The sequence below is a fragment of the Salvia splendens genome, chromosome 14 (assembly GCF_004379255.2).
Source record: "Salvia splendens isolate huo1 chromosome 14, SspV2, whole genome shotgun sequence".
NCBI classification, from domain to species: Eukaryota; Viridiplantae; Streptophyta; class Magnoliopsida; order Lamiales; family Lamiaceae; genus Salvia; species Salvia splendens.
Genome location: NC_056045.1, coordinates 3,145,008 through 3,167,399, shown reverse-complemented (window position 1 = coordinate 3,167,399; position 22,392 = coordinate 3,145,008). Strand labels below are relative to the sequence as shown.

The following is a 22,392-nucleotide window of genomic DNA, read 5'->3' as shown; positions in this document are numbered from 1 at the left end:
TCTTGAATCCTGTCAGAGCTATTAGAAACCTATGGAAATACATAAATAATGTAGATGGGATTATTTTAATCCACGATAGTCCAAGTATTGGGATCTTAGAGCATCAGCAATGGAGGCGTCAAAACCGCGACACCGATTTTTCGCCGACGCCGGTTCTGACGCAGAACCATTGCGACCGGCGTCGGCGAAATCGGCGTCAATTTCGGTGTACCCATGCCGATTCGTGTGGTGACGCCGGTTCTAACGCCGATCCTCACGGCGCCATTGTAGGCCCCAGATCGGCGTCAGAATTTATTTTTTTTTTTCTTTCGAAAACACTATATATACCCGCTTTGGACGTCATTTTCATTCGCACCACTTGTTTTAACAAGTACTCTCTCTATCTTTCTTTCTGTACAAGATCAATTTAAGAAATGAGTAATGCCGGTGGTAGTGGTGATGGTAGTGATGGGGATGCTGATGAGTACGAGCGTATGCTGAACGAAGAGCTAGATGCCTATACGAGTCGTGAGGTTGATGGATGGATGCAGAGTCCAAGCCACGGCGTCGCCGCCGCCAACGTACGAGGTGGGGTACCTCACGATGAAGAAGCCCTCCTCCAAGTACATGCCGACATGCGTCAGACGGAGGCTCATATTCGACTCCAAAAGGATTTAATTGAAGAGTTGAGGGCGCGGAGGATTGGAAGACATTAGTTTTTCTTTAAATTTATGTAGTTTTTTTAAATGTATTTTTTTAAATTATTGTACTTTTTGAAATTTTAATAGTATTATTCAATTTTCCTGTATTTATCTCGTAAATTAAATTCCGTATGTTGCTACAATTGTAAATTAAATTTATATAATTGTTATTAGTGATGTGGATAGGCTATGTGAGGGCTATTTGATGTCCAGTTGCATGTCCAGATGATGTGACAAGATGATTTCAGTGCTGGATGATGTGGCAGTGGGAAGACTATGTGAGGGCTTTGAGAGGTCCTAGACCATTGTGGATGCTCTTAGCGTGCCAAAAATTATACAATGACTGTGATGTTTATTTGAATAAATAATTTTTGTTATACAGGCATGAGTTGGCGCTCAAATTGTAAATGGACGGCTGAGATATACCGGATTAGCTTTTCCTAGTTTGGTGTTCTTCCAATCATGTAATTCCATCTTGAGATTCATAATAGAGAAACAAATGGTATGAATCATGCATGCCTTGATATTCGTCACATATAAATTATTAGAGCATCCCCACCCGTGCTCTTGCCAACGAGCATGGATGTGGACCCTGACCCACTTTTACTCCCTACTCTTAGACAAGAGCACACCCACATCCGTTCTCTTCCGCAAGGACAAGCTCAAAGATCTCACCATTCTATTATTCAATTTAAATAAAAACATTTCCACAAAATTAAAATGCATTAAAAATATCCAGAATACTATTACAAATTACAAAAAATTAAAAATTACATAATTAAAATTCTAAAAATTAAAAAGTACATAATTAAAATCCTAAAAATTAAAAAGTACATAATTCAATTCATAAAATTTTAAAAACCCACTACTCGTGGCCGAATTTCGCCCAAATGTGTTTGATTAGGTCTTCTTGTAGCTCAATGTGAGCTCGGGTATCGCGAATTGCGTTCCTTGTTGATCATCTCGCCCACCGTCGTATGCACACCTCGGCGTGGGGGAGACCTCGTAAAAGCTAGCCGACATCGGTCCTTCGTCAACTATAATCATGTTGTGCAAGATAATACACGTGTACATGATGTCGGCGATATTTTTCACGTACCACAACCGAGACGAGGCCTTCACAATGTTGAATCAGGCTTGAAGGACCCCAAAAAATCTTTCGACGTCTTTCCGAGCGGACTCTTGACGCTGCGCAAAAAGAACCCGTCTTAGGTCTTGCGGGTTGCTGAGCGTCTTCACGAAAGTCGACCACCTTGGGTAGATACCATCGGCGAGATAGTAACCCATGTGGTATGCATTTCCGTTGACGGTGAAGTCGATCGCCGGTGCTACACCATTCAAAACATCATTGAAGAGTGGTGAAGAATAGAACACGTACAAGTCGTTGTTGGATTCGGCAATACCAAAATATGCATGTCAAATCCATAGGCGGTAGTCGGCGACCACTTCAAGGATAAGTGTTGGGCTGCCGCCTTTGTGGCCGCTTAAGTGTTGCCCCCTCCAAGCAGTCGGGCAATTCTTCCACCTCCAATGCATGCAGTCAATGCTGCCAAGCATACCGGGAAAACCATGGAGTGTTTCGTGAAGATGAAGCAACCGTTGGCAATCATCGGTAGTGGGTGCCCGAAGGAATTCCTCACCGAAAGCTGAACGAACGCCGTCGCAAAAGTTTTTAAGGCAAAGGATTCCAGTTGACTCACCGACATGCAAATACTCGTTGAAGAGGTCAGCCGTTTTCCCAGTAGCAAGTTGTCGGATGACACACGTACACTTCTGCAACGCCGAGAGACTTTGCTGTCCGGTTGCGTCTATACTTGTTTGAAAGTATTCAACACGGGCGGATAATGTGTTGACAATATGCATAAACAAGCGTTTTGACATGCGAAAACGGCGCCGAAAGTAATCTTCCGAAAACCGCAGCTGGTCGGAAAAATAGTCGGCAACGAGCCTTTCGTTGGCTCCCTCCCGGTCACGATGGATGTAGCGGCGAGTTGATCTAGTTGGTCGAGGATGAGGGGCGGGGGTATTCGCGTTGACATAGGCTTCATAGGCGGCACAATATTGTTAATAGTATTCTTGTTCTTCGCGCTCCGCTTCCGCAATGAGATTGGTGAAATCCATTTGAGAGGGTTTGAGTGAGAGAGGAAGATGTAGATAAGTTGTATGAAAAAATATGAATGAGAGATGATTTGATGTGAAAAATGGATGATAAATGTGTGTATTTATAGATGATTTTGAGAATAAAAAAATATAAAAAATCAAAAAAATTCCAGAAAAACGGAAAACAGCCATATTTTTGGGAATCTGATTTTTTTTTATTTTGGTATTATTTTCGATTATTTAAAAATAAATAAATTTCCAACGGAAATGCCGTTGGCCAATCAGAACGCGCCACGTCAGCTGCTCGCTGGCACAGACGTGCTCGATGCATCGAGCAGCGCCACGCCAGTGGCAAGAGCGCAGCGGCGAGCAGACGATGCCGCGCCGCTGGCACGGATGGACGGACAGGTGTCCACTCACCGCTGCGGATGCTCTTATAGTAGTCCCCTATTGATTTGCTGTAAATGATTATGTGTTGTTCTATTAATCACATTGATTATTAATTATTTTTATTTGGGTCACGATAACATAATAATTGTCTTTTTTTCCCTTAACAAAACATGAGCTATATGTAAATCGCCCAGTTTCGATTTGGAATTTGCCAAATACTAACGGCTCCGTAAATTGTTAGGTGATTCCTACTTTGAAGTACAAAATCGGTAGATGACGAGCTACTGAATTACGTGTTTTCCCTATTTTATGAACAATTGTAAACTAACGGATATGTGGGATATCCATAGACACTGAATGACTAAGGCTCCACCTATAACGTAAACGTAATCAACGGTGACAGAAGGAGAATCATGCAACACCATCATGTGATTTCTAAGCATGACTTATAGGCCTCAATCTCCATCGTTTGTTTATTAGTCGATTCTCATGTCTAGAAATCACAAAATCACAAAATTACAACAATTTAAAATTTAATGAAAAGAAAAGGAATGAGTGAAAGTATTAAATAGTAAGTGAAAGAGAGTTTAAGGAGTATTTAATTGAAACAAATAAATTACCAAAAACAAAAATATGTCTTAATCTTATTTATTTCATTCTATTAAAAAATCTCTCATACAAACACTCATACACAAACCCGGATCTGACCTTGATCTCTGACCGTCCGATCAACCCACCTTCATTACAACGTTCAGACAAAACCAAATCCTATCAGGAAACAGCGCAGCACCGTAACACACCTCTCCCGCCCTCTCCGGCCAACAATACGATGTCGTTCCGCGCGGACTCTCCGTCCCCCGCCGCCGTCGATACGACGCCTCTACTCTCCGACCAGATCTTCCGCTCCCACCGCCGCCCGCCCAGCCTCCGCGGCGCCGCTAACTTCCTCCGTCGCGCCAGCAGCCGGAGCCGCGCCATGCGCGAGCCCTCCGTCCGCGTCCGAGAAGCAGCCGCCGATCAAATCGAGGAGCGGCAGAGCGATTGGGCTTACTCGAAGCCGATAGTGATTTTAGACCTCATTTGGAACATCTCCTTCGTGGTCGTCTCAATTTCGGTGCTGATTGTGAGCCGGAACGAGACGCCTTCGATGCCGTTGAGGCTCTGGACTGTGGGTTACGCGCTGCAGTGCCTTCTTCACGCGGTGTGTGTTTGCTGGGAGTATAAGAAGAGGTATTCGGGGCAGAATTTGGAAGGGGGCGACGGAGCTCAATTAGGGCACACTCGGAATTACTCGAATTCCAGCTCCGGAAGTGATGACGTGGAATCTGGTGGTTATTTTTCCGATCATCGGCAAAGTGATGATGAAGCTAGGTACAGTTTATGCTATCGATGTTTTGAGGGTTTCTAATTTCTTTAGTGCAATTAGTTATCACAATTTTTGCGCTTTTTAAGGGGCAATGTTCTCATTTTCACCTGAGTTAAGAGCTTAATTTTAGGGGGCAATGTTCTTATTTTCACATGAGTTAAGATCTTTAAAAGAATGTGCAGACAAATTACCAAGAGCTTAATTTGTGATTTTGTAATGCTGGTTCCTAGAAAAATTTATACCTTTTCGAGTTTGGGGGTTTGGAAGATTTGTGAATTAGGTCATTTGCAATTTTGACAGAGGATTTTTAGTTAGGAACTATTGATGCTTGATGGACTTTGTGCAGAATAATTGTGACTCCTGCTTTGCTTGAATTAGTTGAGAGAAATTTAGCAGAGAAGAGAATTGATTTGATTCCACGGCCACAGTATATTCATTACATTCACTTGTTTAAAGTTGAGAATTAATTTGAATCACAGTGACAGAATACCAAGTATTTATTCATTGTTTTATTTGCTGGTTCTAACAGTTGATGCACTTCACTTTTTTCTGACTGTAAATATCATATTTGAGCCCTGCATTTCCCTGAGTTTGCCACGGAGCATGATCCAAGAAGCTTTCCATTGACCTTTTATACTCCTTACTATCCTAACTACATGATATTTATTATTACAATGTTAACTTGCTGATAGTTTCCTTGACAGCGTTGCTAAACATCTGGAGTCTGCAAATACTATGTTCTCATTTATTTGGTGGTTAATTGGTTTCTACTGGGTTTCTGCCGGTGGCCAAAGTCTGCCTAGTGAAGCGCCTCAGCTTTACTGGTTTGTCCGACTACTCTTTGTACTGAAGCTATTTATGCTTGTCCCGTGTGTTTATGAATCCTCAACCTTTATCCTTGCAGGCTGTGCATAACATTTTTAGCATTCGATGTGTTTTTTGTTGTCGTTTGCGTTGCTGTAGCGTGTGTTGTTGGACTTGCTGTTTGCTGCTGTCTACCTTGTATCATTGCAATCCTATACGCTGTTGCCGATCAGGTAAGTTAAATTGATTTCGCTCTTTCTTGTTGAGTTTAACAAACTGAATAAACTTCACATATTAACTTGAGTGACCTGTCAATATGCTGTATGATATTTTTTGGTGTTACCAACGCCAAAGCATTCTTAATAAGTTGGGAGGGATAATTTACCCACTCTTACGAGGTGCAGTATCAGCTAATGCTATCTGTGTATCTAAATGGCTAGCAATTGCAAGCAGTTCTAATCTAGGGCGTTATTAGTTAAATATATTAAGTGTTATATTGATATCCAATGACTTTTGGTGCTTGTTAGTTCTAAACTGACCAATAAGGGAACCATTATAACTGCTATTCTATTAGAATCAAACGTACTTTTACTTGAATCCTTGTGTAAAATCTGACACAAAGACGTGTCATGTACTTTTTGATACTGTTGATACCGCTGCTAATTGTGATGTAAGTGTAAAATGTTCTGCTTCTGCTTTGTGATGGTTGGACTTGTATTTAAACCAACAGAGAATTGTGTGGGACTGGACTCAGTGATGTCAATTAATACCATAAAATGTGTGTTTTTCATGTTTGAATTACAGGAAGGAGCTACTAAGGATGACATTGAGAGACTTCCTAAATACAAATTTCGGAGAATTGGTGATTTGGAGAAGCGAAGTGGTGAAATTCAAGGATCATTTGGTGGAATAATGACGGAATGGGACACTGACTCACCCATTGATCATGTCCTTCCTCTGGAGGATGCTGTATGTCTTTTGCAATCCAAATCGTGTGGCGTGATGTGTCTTTACACTAGTATTTAGCTCAGTAATTCATGCATATATATATAGGTGCGATTGAGATTTGGCTTTTTATACTCAGGAATGCTGCATTTGCCTCTGTGATTACGATGATGGAAGTGAACTGCGGGAGCTCCCATGCGCCCACCATTTTCACGTGGCTTGTATAGACAAGTGGCTGTACATGAACGCGACCTGCCCTCTCTGCAAGCTCAACATACTAAAAAATGGCAACTTGAGTGGTAGTGAAGAAGCATGATAACTCCATCAATCTGGGCATTATTATTCCAATGCATCCCAGATGCTGGCTGGTTGGGCTCGCCCCTGCCCCAACCCTCGTGCGAAAGCAAGGCGGCAGATGCCCATTTATGTGATATATCGACTATACATATATATAGCCCTTTGTTGTTGAATATAGTGAGTGGATATGGTGTTCAATAGTAGAGTAATGTTTCAATCCCAAACCTTATAAATGTGAGGTACTAGAAGAGCTAGCTTTTTTAAGTTTCTCAAGAGTGTTGTAAGAGAAGGAACAGCAGTGTATTTATGCCCACCTCATTCCTCGATTTTTATGTAAATCTTTTTTACTCCATATTCTACTCGTCCTGATTTCCCAATTTCCGTGAGGAATAAATAAATAAATAAATAAGAACTTTAGTGGGGATGTATGTATGCTTAAATCCAAACTGTTTTTGGAAGCGTAAGAGAATCTCCAATGGCAGCTAGTCGATTCCCGGCGCTGGCCGGTCCGCTCGTCGAACCATTGCAGTAGGCGAGTGCCAAATCGGCGAGAAAAATGGCGAGCGAACGCCGATTCCCGGGCGTTGGCCGATGCCCTCGCCGATCGGCTGGCCGCCATTGCAGGCTCCCGATCGGCCATCCGATTTTTTATTTTTTTTATTATTGAATTTTCTCGTATCTGTGTCGTAAATTTAATTCCGTATTTTGTGTGATTGTTAATTATTTATTTTTTATAATTTTGTTTATTGTGGCTAGGCTATGGCTGACCTATTGCTTGTCCAGTTGCTTGTCATGATGATGTGGTAGAAGGAGTTTTTAGTGCTGATGATGTGGCATGTGGAGTTTGTGGCTATGCTATGGCTGGACTATCTCTATTGGAGATGCTCTAACCATCGATTTTGGTCCTCAATCGGAAAAATAACAGTTGAAAAATCAGTAAAAAAAACATATGCACCAGCCGGGAATCGAACCCGGGTCTGTACCGTGGCAGGGTACTATTCTACCACTAGACCACTGGTGCTTCTTGTGTTTCTTCTTTTGTGAATATTATTTGATGGTATTCATTGATTAATTAAGCTAATCGTTCTCAGTCAATTATTCATAGCTTAATTAGGAAATTGTTAAGTTGTTTGGAAATAAAAAAAAAGAGTATATAAGTTGTTAAGTTCTTTGGATAAAGATATGAAATTGTGAATTTGAGAGACAAAGAAAGTCTTTGTTAGATGAAATTGGAAGGTTATATGCTTGATGGAAATAACAAATCATAGTATGATAGTTTTACCCGTTTGTGCTTCATCATGTGTTGGATTCGTAGGTGAGGGTGGTTGATGAGCTCGGAGTGCTTGTCAAGTTTGTTGGAGTACTAGTCAAGTTTGTTGGAGTACCTTTAATCCAATCAATTCACCACAAGTGGAGAGGCCGACCTAGTGTCTGAGCAATGACGCGTGCGAGAATTGGTGTGGAGTTGAGTAGAACTCATCCAATTGGACGAAATATAACTAAGCGCAAGACTTGACAGGAGAATTAGTTATACGTATCGTAGATTAGAAATTATTATTATTTTTCATTTTAAATTTAATGTGTTAATCAAACAGATATAGTTTTAAACTTTTAATAAAAAAAATTGTCACATTATTTTTAATTTTTGACCATTCGCGTCATCTTGATTTATACACTCAAAAAAATTGAAAATTAGTAAATTATTATTCAAAATTTTATAATACGAGATCATGAGGTGGGTCCCGCAACTCTATGACTTCATTACAAAATCAGCAATAACATTAAGGTAGAGAGAAAGAGACTGAGATTCTAAATTTTGCTCTGTTCCTGAGTTGGATTTTGATCCGAAGATGACGAAAGGAACCCTTGAAGTTCTTCTTGTTAGCGCCAAAGGTCTCGATGACTCTGACTTTTTATGTATGTTTCTTCACCATAACTCTCTCATTTCGCGTGTATAATCATTTATGGTCTCGATCACATCGGATTGAAATTCGTGGGGGCGGAAATGCTATTTTTTTTTCTTCCAATTTTAGTAAAATTATTGAATTTCTTACATATGCATAGATCCACCACGATTCATGGTTCCGATGTTTCAGTTGTTATGAGATTCACGACTCTTAGTTGACTTAGTCACCGATCCATTGATTCGTATGAATTTTACGCGGTTTGATCTGTTTAAATGCTGTTTAAAATTGTTGATTTGATATTTTTAATCATGATTAGATCATGGCGGACTCAAACAGATGATCGATTAGCTCATGATCCATGGATAACGCTTGTATAAACCCTGAATCAAAATGATCTAATGGTAGCTGTTATATAAGGAAGAATTTACTTTTGAGGATTAATTTTGATGTATTGTATACTAAGATGGATTAGAACCTTGGGATATCATAATGTGCTTACTAAAATCTGTAATTTGAGTTAGTTTTGCTTGATTCATATCCCATTGAAATGGAGGGATTCAAGTATTGCTTTGTCATGATCTTTGATTTGGCAGCTGGGTCGGATCCCTATGCGGTTCTCACTTACCGGACACAGGAGAAGACAAGCGGCATGGGGGCAGGTGCATTTTCTTCTCCATCTCGCGATTCTTGCATAGTTGCATACATGTGGTTTGAATGAAAACTTCTTATTATGAGAATTGAGAGCTATAAGAGTCTTACTTCTATCTGTAAAGTATAAGTAATTTGCGATATTTGTTGAGTGTAGTGTTCAGTGCAGACGCGCAGTTATAACTATATGAACTTTTTATATGAATGGCTACTTTATAACTAACTATAACATTGCTCCACATTGTCATATCCAGTTGATGGATCTTGCTCCGAGTGGAATGAGAGCTTCCTCTTCTCCATATCCAGCGATGTGCCCGAGCTGAAGATCAAACTAATGGACAAAGACACGTTTACAGCAGACGACTTTATTGGAGAAGCAACGTGAGTAATTCTCGTTCATGGTTGATGTATATGATCAAAGCTATTGTCTATCTGATTCTTGAATTTTTTTTTCTTGAGTGTAGAATTCCTCTCCAGCCATTGTTTGTTGAAAATAGCCTTCCTCCCATGGCGTACCATGTTGTCAAAGATGAGGAGTACCATGGAGAGGTTAGAGTCGCCCTCACTTTCACTCCCCAGGTATGAGACATCTTATCAATCGTAGTACTTGGTTTATGTATATGACATCGTGTGTTTGCTCCTTAAACGATGAAGTTTTTGCTGTTGCAGAGGAGCAGAGGCGACGAGGTTGAAGAGGAGAGCCTTGGAGGATGGAAACAATCATGTGTGGAGTGAGAGAGATGTTGGCATTAAGAGTCATTTCATAGCAACTACTTGCTGTTTTGTTTTGATTATTTTAAGGAACCTACATTTGATGAATATCAGCACTATGTCATAGTGTTCTTATATATGGATCTGATTTTATGCTCTTTAAGTTTCATCCAACAATTCAATTAAAGTGTTTGTTGTACTGACTGCTGCCATATTCATTCCTTCATTTGTCATTCACTATACAGTATACACTGTATACAGGATGATGAATTAGAACTTTGACCATCTTATTAAAGGTCCTTATAAAATCTATCGTTCGAGCTAATTTTGCTTGATTCATATAATTACTAGATTCATATAATTCAAAGATATCACAATATCTTATCCATCATGAAAAATTAAATACCTATATGTTTAAAAACAATCCAGACTAAAGCTCTTTATGAAGAAGGGTGTTCGGTTTCTAAAGATTAACTTTGTCCGAAGAGAAATATGAATTCAATATTCAGAAGCGAGGTCTGATCCTACGTGACATTGCCACGAAATTAATACCGAGTCAATCTTATACTCCATGATCTATCAAACTGAAAGTGACCCGACCTAGATCTTCAGATTGAATATGAACTTAAGATGAACTCAAAAACTTGAGTAAGGCAGTGCCAAATTTACTTTGAACAATTGTATTTCTTCTTCACCACCTTAGATCAAATAAAATTTTTATCTTCCAACTTTATAACATAAGTACTTTTTTTGCAACAACCAAAAGACTTATATCTCAAACTAAAACACCAATCTAAACAAGTCAAGAACTGACTAACCCATGTAGATACATGAAATAAGTTACACAATCATTGGAAATGTGTCACAAGAAAAGATCATACCTGGGAAAATCCTCATAGTTAAGACACTTGCAAACCCCAAACATATATGCCATCAATCCTCCCAAAACGAAAAGCCCCTTTCCCTAGTAACACCCCTCATTTCCGGCCGCCGCCGGAATTCAACATCCCTTAACTTGTTCTTCGATTTGAACCTCTCCTTTTCCCCTACTTTACTAGAGTTTAAACCATTCTCTCTTGATCCAATCACATTGCCTTCAACATTAGCATCATTCTTACTCGCCAGCCACTCTTGAATCATAGCATCCACTTTCGGCTCCGGCAACAGATCCTTCTCCTTCATCTCCACATAGTATTTATGAGCCACATCCACTCTCCCATTCAAGAAAAGGCCGTGTATCAGCACAATGTACGAGCTCCTATCCGGGTCGAGCCCATTCCTCCCCATCTCTCCCCACACCTTGAACACGTCATCAATCTGGCGCCACCGGCAGAACTTCCTGATCAACATGATGTACGTATCATGGCTCGGATGGCACCCGGTCGTGTGCATTCTCTCCAGAAGTTCAAACACTTGCTCCGTTGTCTTTATAGCGCGGAAGAAGGCGTGGTAGGTCCGGACAGTGGGCACCACGCCTCTCTCCATCATCTCCTCGAAGGCCTGGTTTGCCTCATTCAAGAGATGCGACTTGCAAAGAGGCATGATCAGCGAGTTGTAAGTGACGGTGTCTGGTGCAATTCCCTCCTCGTTCATAGTCTCCATGAGGGTACGAGCTTCGTTCACGAACCTCCCCTTCGCCAGAGCATGGATCATTGAGTTGTAGGCCTTCCTATCCGGTTTGATGCCTAAAGACTTCATCTTTTCGTAATGCCTCATCACTGCATTGAGATTCCCCATCTTGGAATAGCAAGACATGATGCTTGAGTACGAGTAGACATCGTGTCGAACCCCTCTCTTCTCCATCTCCATCCAAATCCTCCTCCCCTCGCGAAGGCTGCCGATCACATTGCACCAGCCGTTGAGGATGATGTTGAAGCTCTTCGTGTTGAGCGGGTACGCGGCTTTGTTGCAGAACAGGAGATCCTCTGCATCTTTGACATTCTTGTACCTGCATAGAGCTGAGAGCAGGCCTTGGAATTCGTCGACTCCTATCTCAAGATTGAATCGCCTGAGGCCGTAGAAGGCGCTTATCGCCTTCGCGACGTCGTGCACGGCCGCGTGCCTCCTGATCATGATCAGAATCGTCATTTTCGTGACGAGGGACGCGGCTCTCATTTCCTCGATCAGAGACCACGCGGTGTCGAACTTCCTGAACTTGCCGAGGATGGAGATCATTGAGTGGTACTCGAGCCGCGAATGCGAGTAGCCTGGCTGCTTCCCTGCCCACAGGAAGAAGGTGAACGCCGCCTCCCAATCGTTCCGCACGCGGGAGAGGACGTTTGCGACGAACTCCGGCGACACACTCAATCCGCATTGCTCCAGCTTTGTGCTCCTTTCCTGCGCACCAGGTGTTCGTAGAATGTCCACAATGGAATCGAAATCGCGCGAGGAGCCAGGATGGATTGGAATGCTTTCCGTTTCATCACCATCGGTGTCGGTTCCGGATTCATGCTCCGACCCGCTGCGGAAGTCGCCGTGATTGTGGATTGAGGAAGTGAAAGACGCGGAAATTGAGGGGTTGGTGACGATGGGGTGTCGAGAGAGAAAGTGCAGAGGGCGGTCTGGTTTGATATACGGAGATATCCGATTCAATTGGAGATTACCGCGGAGTGCAAGGAGCAGAGTAGGTATCTGACGAAGACTTGATCTCATACTTGAAATCAATCGGCAATTAATCTGTGGAAAAGCCGCTTGAGTAAACTTGTGAATTTTGGAGGTATCAGCATTCACGACGCAGATAAGAGGACGGCTGTGTTGAATACTCCGCCGATATCTCTCCTCTCTCGCATTTCGTGAAACTGAACTGAAGCGCAATGTTCAGTAACTACAGTTGTTCACAACTGTTCGACAAAATGACTGAGTGACAAGCGAAGTGTTCATGAAACTCAAGTATTCAAGGTATCGAATATTGGGGATGTAATCAGTATTTATTTATTTATTTTAATAACATTCCCATTTCTCACACAAGATAAGATAAAAAAAAAAACTTGATATTAAATAATCAGAGTACCCTTTAAATCATAACTGCGTTGATTTAAAATAACATTTTTTGTATAATTGCCCCATCAATAGAAATCGAAACTATTAATGCAAAATTGTAGTACAATAATTGCAAAAGGTTGATTAAATCGTGTATTAAATGTCTTATTATATTTGATTTTATGATATTTATTTTGATTTTTTGCAATTATCTTACGATATAGTAAATAGGAGTATTTAATCTAGTGAGACAAAATGGACCGACAATTGCGAAAAGTTGATTATAACGACATCAATTTACTACTACTCCGTATTTATTTAATTGTCACATTAGCTTCTATTTTGACAACTTTTAATTTTGAACCATTGTCCAATGATGATAAAAAAAATACTTAACGTGGCTAGCAAACTAATTTTACGTTAATCTCAAATTAAATTATTACAACTTCCATATTACTATTTTTTTACCATGATCGTATAAGATGCTTACTGTATATTTATTAGATCATGAATCAAGCTACTTAATTTCAGAAAAAATAACTTTCATGTAATGTAGCCATAATAGTATTAGATTTCAGTATTTCACGTCTTTGTCATATAATTGCAGCCATAATACAATATCAAAAGGATCTAAAATTGCCAACAGACTCAGGAAGGGAGAATTTTGAGCTTCGTATCATTTTTCAATTTAAACGAACTAAGAAACTTGTGTTCTTGCAAGATCAACCTGAGCTGCTACTTCGTTGATTGCATCGATCACGTCCAATTTTCCCCTACTGAGCGCCTCATCAATCGGACTTTTCTCGTGGCTGATCATAAGCGATTTATAGCTCAGCTAGGAAATTAAGAAAGACAAATTCAAATATTGGTGAAAATAGTTAGAATACATAAACAAACCTGTTCAGTGGTGAGATTTCAGCTCCGGAGAGAATCAGACGTTTCACAACCTGCAGAAAACCGAATCATATATATGAACACAAATAAATGGATGCTACTTGCTCAGCTCATGTTGTAACTTGTAAGTTTGTAACAAGGTTAATAATACCTCAATGTGGCCATTCAGACTTGCCCAATGAAGAGGGGTGTTCTTCTCCACGTTACAAGCATTAACATCCTGTTCCAAAAGAAAAGGAAATAAGAATTTCTTCTGCCACGACGAAAAAAGAGCATTCATGATTGACAATAAAAAGTAACCAATAAATGAATATGAGGGGATGGATCATGGATGTAATTGTTCTCTTCCTCGAATTAAAATGTAAACAATAAAACACCATATAGTTTCTCTATCTCAAAGAAAAGGCAAACAAAAATATGAAAGACAAAAAACACCATGTAGTTTCATGCCAATTTAACCAAGCCATGGAGAAAATCATAAACTTACAGCATTGATCACGACGAATAGGAGTTTTGCACCAACTTACTCACGAGACAAAAAAATTACTAAGAAAGGGAAAACACAAACGCACACAAGATTAGCATCTTTCTCATTGCCATCTACTACCATTTTCCAAGTTATGACAGATAGCTTTAGGCAACTCCTGGCAGTTACAGTTCCAAGATAAATGTTGTCATCAAGAACCTCCATCTATACTAAGCAGCTAGAATTATACACTTCAATCAAAACTCATGAAGCCAGTCTAGAATGTTACATCACTCAGAAATATCTCATCATACTTATTCAGCCCAAAAGTAGGAAAAGATAAAATTATCACTACTTCTCAGCAGACAATAAATCAATGACAAAAACAAAGTAAAATAATCCACTGAAATTCTTGGAATCAAATGTGAAACCGGCAGTCCTACCACTCCATTGCGGACAAGATAATCAACAATGTCAAGATGCCCATTTGCTGAAGCCATATGTAATGCTGTCGCAATGCAGGAGCAAACAAAATCAGATGACAAAGGGAAAAGGCGAAATCCTAAATGTAAACAGAGCAAACACCGTAATTCTAATTATGAACGTAAACTGTATCATTTATCAATGAAAGAAAGTAGCTAGAGAATGTCACAGTAATAACCTGTACGCCCTTCTGAATCCTTCGAATCCAGAGAAACACCAGAAGATGCTATGCTCATGAGATCGTCTATATCATCATACCTAGCAGCCTGTTCATCAAATCTAGGAGAGTCAAACATCCACAACAAAATCACAACTTTTTGCATGATTGACAGAAATAATTAACAGCTCAAAATTGCACTTAGACCAACATTACTAGCTGACAGTAATTAGTAAGAGACTTTCAATATCTGAAACCTACACCAATAAGAAATTCGAAAAATACTCAACTCAATCTGTGAAAACCTAGCAAAGCAATAACAAACAAAGTAACATACAGATAACAAACAAAGTACTAACATACAGATACAGAGAGCAGTTTGCAAAAAAAATTGGGCAAATTTTGCATATCATCAAACTATAAGAACTCATTCACTATAAAGCGTGTTGCAGTGATATCAAGCTATCACAGCCTGAAAGAGTAAAAAAATTCCGATGAAACTCAATAAACTACAATATTTGGTAATTGTTTTTGCTAAAATCCCTCGCGAATATTTAATTAACAACACAACAGAAAGCAAAAAAAAAAGAAAACAATTGATCGGGTGAGGTGGAGTAAGTACCTCAAGCAAAGCGTCGATGGTCTCCGCCGTCGCATCTTGAGGCGGTTGCTCCGCTGTTTTCACCGGCGCTCCCATTCTGAGTTTGTGTTAGTGCGAATGAAAGGGTCGGCCCTTACAAAATAGTGTTGGAATCGGCCCGACCCGCAACATGTGATATGGGTCATGAAATTTATTAAAATAAGAAATAAAATAAACATGAAGGTTGAGGGCATTATCGACATTACACACCGACGATATAGGATCTTCATTCCACTGGTTGTCGTCAAACTATAAAAACGATTGCCACTTCCAACAACAATTGCCTTCCACCCCTTTTCAGATCTGCTCTTTTCTCTAGAATTCCCTCTCCTTTGGACTCAGATCTCACTGCTTGTTGCTTCACTCAACAGGTCATCTAATTTGATCTTTTCAATCTTTAAGTACATTTTCAGTTCTGGTGTGTGTGTGATGATATTTAATGTGATCAAGTTTCGGAAGTTGAAAGCTTTGTGAATTCGGAATGCAGGAGGAAATTTTTTAAATTGATTATGGCTGTAAGAAGACCTGGCGTAATTGCTCTGTTTGATGTCGATGGCACGCTCACTGCTCCCAGGAAGGTGTGCAAACTGATTTATTTTTCTTATTTGTTCTACTTTCCGATTTCTAAATTATGTAATCTCTACGGGATTTGAATGTATGGTTTAAAGTGTTGGTCCTATTTGCATAGCTATGTTGATATAATTGGCGATTAGTGTTAAACATGTGGAACTCCTTTATCCGAGCTGAAATTTAGGGATGAGAATTTGAAACAAGCAGTGTGGGTAGTGGTCCATCACGATGGTTGAAATGCCTGGTTTCCTTGAACTAGTTAAAGCTTATGAGTAGTTCTGAAGTTGCTATCTCTACTTTTAGTAGAACCTTCATAAATTAATGATCTGTAATTTAGTAACCTTTATAGTACTCATTACTTTTATGATCCTCGTTAACTTTGAAAGAGTAAATTACTGCTTGATGAAATATCTCTTTTGGTCAATAGACTATTAATAGTCTTTATTGAGATATTAGTTGATAGAATTAAGTTAAATAATAGTACTATCACTTATTGGGGTCTTAGAGTTTGCATCTATTCACTCTAGTTCAGTGACATGTTATTATGTTGAGTTGATTTAGTGTTTTCCAACTTTTTTTTATGCAGGGGGCTACTCCTAAGATGTTAGAGTTCATGAGGGACCTTAGAAAGGTACTTCATTATTTATTTATTTTTTTCAGGCTGCGGAAAATGTTAGAGTAAAACATATCCAGTAGAGGAAACCATGACAATGTTATTCAAACTTTGTACTTATCTCTTCACAGGTTGTAACTATTGGCGTTGTTGGAGGTTCTGATTTTGTTAAGATAGCAGAGCAGCTTGGAAAAACAGGTCACATACACTTAATTTTTTAACTCCTTCACTTGGATACTGATCCCAAATCGCAGATCATCTTCGCGTAATTTTGCTTCATCTTAATTGTAAAGATATGATTTCTTCATTCTATGCAGTTACTGATGACTATGATTACATGTTTGCTGAGAATGGCCTTGTTGCTTACAAGGATGGAAAGTTAATTGGGACACAGGTACTATATCATCTCTGTTGAAAGAAGGGTGGTAGAAACATTCTTCATCTTACTTCCTGCAAAAACAAAACTAGTTGGAATACATATGTCCTTTTTTATGATCAAATTGCAGGTCGTAATGGAAAATTAAACCATTCGAAACACTTAAATGCTTAATAAGTTTGCTAGTTTTTTTTGAGATATTGGCGTGCTCCTACATTCTTGAAGATTATTGAAGCATCTCGTACTTTTTCATATTGCTGGCTTCTCATTTTCATGACCTCGTATATACCATGCAGAGCTTGAAGTCATTTCTTGGAGAAGAAAAGCTCAAGGTTAGAATCTGCCACCTTGTTTATGAAGTTATTCATATCGTATACGGAATACTACAATTATTAGGCATGTTTCACCTTCTTGAAGGGTGTTACAGTGAATGTTTGACCTCTCAAATGCAGACATGTCTATCCAAGCCCCTTAGCTCACGTGGTTGAGGGGTAAGGATACCGCGCCATCCTAGAGGTCACGTGTTCGACCCCTGATGGCGCATCTTGGGGATTAATTTCCCCTGGGGGGTTCTTGAGTCACTGGCCTGGACCCAGGCGCTGGGGGAGGTAGCCTGTTCATGGCGTTGCCTGGACCCGTGCTTGGGGGAGGTTGGTTATACAGACTCGTTCCTTCCCAACCCGACAACGAAGCGCAGCTCGGTGGTAAGACGCTTCACCTCCGACCGTTAGGCCGGGGGTCCGAGTCACTTCGGGGGTAGATGGGGAACCATCGTTGATCTTCCTGTTTTAAAAATAAAAATAAAAATGCAGACATGTCTTTTGGAAAGGAATAGAATCTACAATTGAGTTAAAAACCATTAACTTTTTTTTTACTTTGCTCCATGACCTTGTTCTGTGAATGCATGCCAGCAGATTTGATGAAATATATGACAAATTTTCACCTTCTGGCTCTCTGGATGCTGGCTATTAATTTAACAAAACAATTTCTTATTGGAAATCATTTGATGGGTTGTTAATAATATTGCAGGAACTGATTAACTTTTCTCTCCACTACATCGCTGACTTGGACATCCCCATTAAAAGGTGAATAAACCTAAAACTGTCATCTGGAACCTGGTCATATCTTATTGGAGGCTCAGATACATTTTCTTTCATTATAGGGGAACATTTATTGAATTCCGAAATGGGATGCTTAATGTCTCCCCCATTGGAAGAAATTGCAGTCAGGAAGAGCGAGATGAGTTTGAAAAGTATGATAAGGTAGTGGAAGGACCATATCTTTATCATAATTGAGACTTGAGAGACATTTGAATTTTATCATTAGAGCTTGTCTTCTCATTTACTCTTAACAGAACTGAGTTCATAAATGTAATCAGGTTCACAATATTCGCCCCAAAATGGTGTCAGTGCTCCGTGAGAAGTTTGCACAGTATAACCTAACCTTCTCCATTGGTGGACAAATCAGTTTTGATGTAAGAAATTGTCCGAGTTCACTAAGTTACCATTTGATGTAGTTTGTAGCTGAGCAAAATGTTTCCGGCAGGTCTTCCCCCAGGGTTGGGATAAAACATATTGCTTGAAATACCTGGAAGAGTTTCAAGAAGTTCACTTCTTTGGAGACAAGACCTACAAGGTTGTCTAGCCTTTATACATTAGAAACTAATCTATTTTTTTACCTTACTCCTAACTACAATCTAACATTTTATTGTTTCTACAATTATTTTTCTGATCAAAACTTCTTCCACTAGAGCACATCTAATGGAAATTATGTCTGCTCTCCCTTTGCCTTTGTATTTGACTAGGGAGGAAATGACTATGAGATATATGAGTCAGAGAGGACCAATGGCCACACAGGTGAGTGCATTCAATCAAGAAATTCACTGCCAGGCTTATGAAAATCTAAATTGTTTTGAACTAAACAAGAAATTCAACCATGATTTATTAGCACCTTTTATGCAAATCCTCCCCCTCGTGATGAGATATTGTGTTTTCCTTACTTGATGTCAGTTACTAGCCCTGAGGACACAATAAGTCAGTGTACGAAACTCTTCCTGAGCTAGCAAGATGGATGGCCTCTGATTTTTCCAACATCTCAAAGTTCTGCTGTGAGCTATTTGTGATTCGTAGACCTCGGGAAAAATCCAGAATTTGAAGGTCAACCATCTGAGAGTACAAAGCGCTGGGATATACAGATTCTTCCTTTAGCAGACATTTAAAATGATGGGACTGAATCCATTCTTCTCATATATATAGAAATGTGGCTGTTATTTCATAATATATAGTACATTGTTTTTTCAAGACATTGTACACTTTGTTGTATGAGTGACAGATTATGCCCCCTGATTTATCGAATGTTCAACTTGCTTAGTTCCCATAGATTATGAGTGACAGACCTTATAACATGATGAAAGATGATTGAAATCTGGTTACCTCTGTTAGCTCGGAAAGGAGGCGGGACCTAAACTCATTGATCGTAGCTGCCATCTCTGAGTCATAGAATTTTGCCTGCATAAATTAAGCATAGTCATTATTATCAGTTGTGTAATGTGCATCTCATTGAGAGAGAGCGAGTGTGTGTTATGATCAATCACATTAGTGTGTTGCCATGAACTCTGGGTAGAATGAAAGCTAAACCAAATAGCCTATTTGTCCACTTTTATGTCTTCTCAATCATGACCTTCAAGAAGCAAGTGTCATGGATACCATGAGTATGAAATAGAAATTTAAATTAGCAAAACTGAAGAATATACTATATTATTGAGGTGTACAACTTGTCAAATAATCTATCTCTGGTACTGTATAACACTTAGAAAAAAGGAACAACAAACATGCATATATAGTGCCAGAAGCAAAAAAGAAAAGACAAAAAAAACTCATAACATCAATTGGACTATGTATATGCATATCCCCTCATCTAGGATTCTTCCTCTTTAGGCTTGTCAGCATCATCGTCGGCAGGTTTGTCCTCGTCTGCGTCAGGAGCAGGTGTTGGATCAGGGTCATCGGTGGGCTTGTCGTCCTCCTCTGCAGGCTCGCCTTCTTCGACCAGAGCGACGACGTCGATGGCCTCCATACTGGCGGTCTTCTTGTGGGAGGTGGAATCAATGACATGCTGGTAATTTCCCTTCTCCAAGAAGAGCTGCTGGAAATGGTGCTTGCAGTAGAGCACCCCATCCAGGGCTGCATAGTTGGAGTGGGTCAAGAGGCACCCCCCATGGACACATTTGAAGCATGACTTGTGGTATATTTGTTCCTCCATTGCCATCTGCATATATATATATATATATATATATATATACCATCATTCAACTTCTTTCAACACAACTCCTACATATATCTATAACTCTTGTTATTTACCTTATCAAGAGGGTAGACAGTCTTGGTGCAGGCAGCACATTTGTCTTGGGTACCAGAGAACATGGCAGACATCTTGCTGGGTGCCCTTGTCTGTCATCAACAATAATATCAACATCTTTATTCACACATAACTTCCACAATTGCATATGTATATAAAATCTTACAAGTGCGTTTTCCTTCTCTCCTTTTCCTGCCGCATGAATGAATGAATGAATAAATCATCAGCAAACTGTGGAGAAGATACAATAGTATATATATATACAAAAGATAGATTGAAATTTCAGACCAGTTTGGAAATTCTTGCTGAAATTTCCAGACTCCTTAAAAAGCTGTTCGAAATGAGTCTTGCAGTAGAGCACGCCATCCATGGAGGAGTAGTTGCTCATCTAAGAGATAGATACAAATGCATTTAGAATCTTATATATATAGAGAGAGATACAATAGAAATACATACAACAAGGGTGCCTTTGCAGTGGCTGCATTTGAAGCATGCTTTGTGGTAGGTGGCGCCATCAGCAGACAAGAGATCGATGAAATAAACAGTCTTGTCGCAGGCCTTGCATTTATCCTGAGTTCCGGTGAATGACGATGCCATCGCCCCTTGTTGTATAAAATAAATGAAGAAGGTAGCCCCTTTTTTAACTAAGGAAATTCCCTCTTCCCAAACCACATAACTCCTTTTATACTCATCTCATTCTTGTGGTGGAAAGGACATTCATTGGAGATCCCATAATGTGGGGGGAATGAAGGGAGATGGTAGTTATGTTAGTTACTTTCTCTCTTTCTACATATCATTTCCCCCATTCCACTCTTTATATATTACACACTACAATATGAGAAATTTTATCAAATGTAAATTAATGTGAACCAATTTAACACATTACCCTCTTTCTATTATTTTCCCCATTCCCCTAATATTGATACTTTCGATCAGTTTTACTTTGTTTCTAAAATGTCGATTTAATTACATGGAATTCCGAGTGAGATTGTATTCGACCACGACCCTCGTTTAATGCATGATTTTTGGCAAGGAACTGAGTTGGCGAATCATTCGCCTTCGCCACCTATAATTTTTCATTATATCCTCAATGCTTATTCTAACTTTTTGATTGATGAGTTTATAATGGATAATGATTGTTGTTGATTTATTGTTTCATTGCTTAAGAAGAATTTGTGCACAAATATGAAGTATTATGCGGAAATACAACCAATTATACTATGGTATATAAAAAGACGTGATCACATATCAATTGTTGCATCCCCTCACATGTACCGTATTTTTCACTCCTAAGAAATTACTACTCCATAAAGAATATTAATTCAAAAGGTGAGAATCTACTAAAATACTACTCCCTCCGTCCCCGAAAGTTTTTCCCATTTTTCATTTCCGTCAGTCCCACAAAATTTGTCTCATTTCATTTTTTAACATTTTTGGTAATTGACCCATTTTCCACTAACTCATTCATACTCACATTTTATTATAATAAATTAATATACTATAAAAATAGGACCACATTCCACTAGCCTTTTCGACTTACTTTTCATTATATTTCTTAAAACTCGTGTCGAGTCAAAGTGAGACAATATTTGGAGGACTGAAGGGAGTATGTACGTATGATGTTTTAAAAATTTGATTAGTGACCAATTTAGAGTGTTGTTCATTCCGATTTAGACATATAAATCTCTCATTTTTTTGGACTATCAAGAACATAGAAAATAAATCGGCTCAATTGCAAATCGACTGGTCCAATCCGATTAGTAATAACCAGCCCGATAAATAGTAAAGAATTTTATTTTCTTGTAATTTAAATATTTTTAGGTTATAAAGTAGATTACAATAGAGAAATTTCAGAATAAGGGGTTAAATTCGCTGACCTTTCGTAATTAGGGATTCAATTCGCTGACCTTTCGTAATTTGGGATCGAGGCATGCGTATTCTTCAGAATAAGGGATTTGTGATATTTTATCTTATTTAATTTCTTTTTTAATATTATTTCCCTCTAACCA

General features: G+C 39.3%; 6 protein-coding genes and 1 non-coding gene across 8 annotated transcripts; 3 read left to right on the top strand and 4 right to left on the bottom strand.

Annotated features, from left to right (window-relative positions):
- Window positions 1-3,835: 3,835 nt before the first annotated feature.
- Window positions 3,836-6,934, top strand: LOC121765551 (E3 ubiquitin-protein ligase At4g11680-like). 2 transcript variants are annotated; one of them, XM_042161746.1, is made up of 5 exons: window positions 3,836-4,541; window positions 5,241-5,360; window positions 5,441-5,573; window positions 6,145-6,309; window positions 6,425-6,934. In XM_042161746.1, the coding sequence occupies exons 1-5, from the start codon at window positions 4,000-4,002 to the stop codon at window positions 6,599-6,601; spliced, it is 1,137 nt and encodes a 378-aa protein (XP_042017680.1). In that variant the 5' UTR covers window positions 3,836-3,999; the 3' UTR covers window positions 6,602-6,934. The 2 variants fall into 2 exon arrangements, with proteins under 2 accessions (XP_042017680.1, XP_042017679.1); XM_042161745.1 differs by having other exon boundaries at window positions 5,229-5,360.
- A 598-nt stretch (window positions 6,935-7,532) lies between these two features.
- Window positions 7,533-7,603, bottom strand: TRNAG-GCC. The gene has a single exon. It is a non-coding gene; the product is annotated as a tRNA-Gly (tRNA).
- Window positions 7,604-8,350: 747 nt separating this feature from the next.
- LOC121766180 (16 kDa phloem protein 2-like) lies at window positions 8,351-10,011 on the top strand. The gene is made up of 5 exons (XM_042162533.1): window positions 8,351-8,499; window positions 9,083-9,148; window positions 9,392-9,518; window positions 9,602-9,716; window positions 9,807-10,011. The coding sequence occupies exons 1-5, from the start codon at window positions 8,433-8,435 to the stop codon at window positions 9,870-9,872; spliced, it is 441 nt and encodes a 146-aa protein (XP_042018467.1). The 5' UTR covers window positions 8,351-8,432; the 3' UTR covers window positions 9,873-10,011.
- Window positions 10,012-10,512: 501 nt separating this feature from the next.
- On the bottom strand, window positions 10,513-12,746 carry LOC121766178 (pentatricopeptide repeat-containing protein At5g15010, mitochondrial-like). Its single transcript, XM_042162532.1, has one exon. It carries the CDS (start codon window positions 12,498-12,500, stop codon window positions 10,782-10,784), a length of 1,719 nt encoding a protein of 572 aa, XP_042018466.1. The 5' UTR covers window positions 12,501-12,746; the 3' UTR covers window positions 10,513-10,781.
- Window positions 12,747-13,352: 606 nt separating this feature from the next.
- On the bottom strand, window positions 13,353-15,589 carry LOC121763527 (ankyrin repeat domain-containing protein 2A-like). Its single transcript, XM_042159561.1, has 6 exons — window positions 15,450-15,589; window positions 14,849-14,936; window positions 14,631-14,695; window positions 13,873-13,941; window positions 13,725-13,774; window positions 13,353-13,636 (listed from the first exon to the last, which is right to left on the bottom strand). Exons 1-6 carry the CDS (start codon window positions 15,522-15,524, stop codon window positions 13,525-13,527), a joined length of 459 nt encoding a protein of 152 aa, XP_042015495.1. The 5' UTR covers window positions 15,525-15,589; the 3' UTR covers window positions 13,353-13,524.
- Window positions 15,590-15,728: 139 nt separating this feature from the next.
- LOC121765851 (phosphomannomutase-like) lies at window positions 15,729-19,404 on the top strand. The gene is made up of 12 exons (XM_042162114.1): window positions 15,729-15,838; window positions 15,955-16,045; window positions 16,624-16,668; window positions 16,782-16,848; window positions 16,968-17,044; window positions 17,323-17,358; window positions 18,056-18,111; window positions 18,189-18,288; window positions 18,405-18,500; window positions 18,572-18,661; window positions 18,831-18,882; window positions 19,036-19,404. Exons 2-12 carry the CDS (start codon window positions 15,977-15,979, stop codon window positions 19,086-19,088), a joined length of 741 nt encoding a protein of 246 aa, XP_042018048.1. The 5' UTR covers window positions 15,729-15,838; window positions 15,955-15,976; the 3' UTR covers window positions 19,089-19,404.
- Window positions 19,405-19,801: 397 nt separating this feature from the next.
- Window positions 19,802-21,017, bottom strand: LOC121765250 (LIM domain-containing protein PLIM2b-like). Its single transcript, XM_042161324.1, has 5 exons — window positions 20,840-21,017; window positions 20,672-20,771; window positions 20,550-20,575; window positions 20,386-20,475; window positions 19,802-20,293 (listed from the first exon to the last, which is right to left on the bottom strand). Exons 1-5 carry the CDS (start codon window positions 20,978-20,980, stop codon window positions 19,943-19,945), a joined length of 708 nt encoding a protein of 235 aa, XP_042017258.1. The 5' UTR covers window positions 20,981-21,017; the 3' UTR covers window positions 19,802-19,942.
- Between the last annotated feature and the right edge of the window lie 1,375 nt (window positions 21,018-22,392).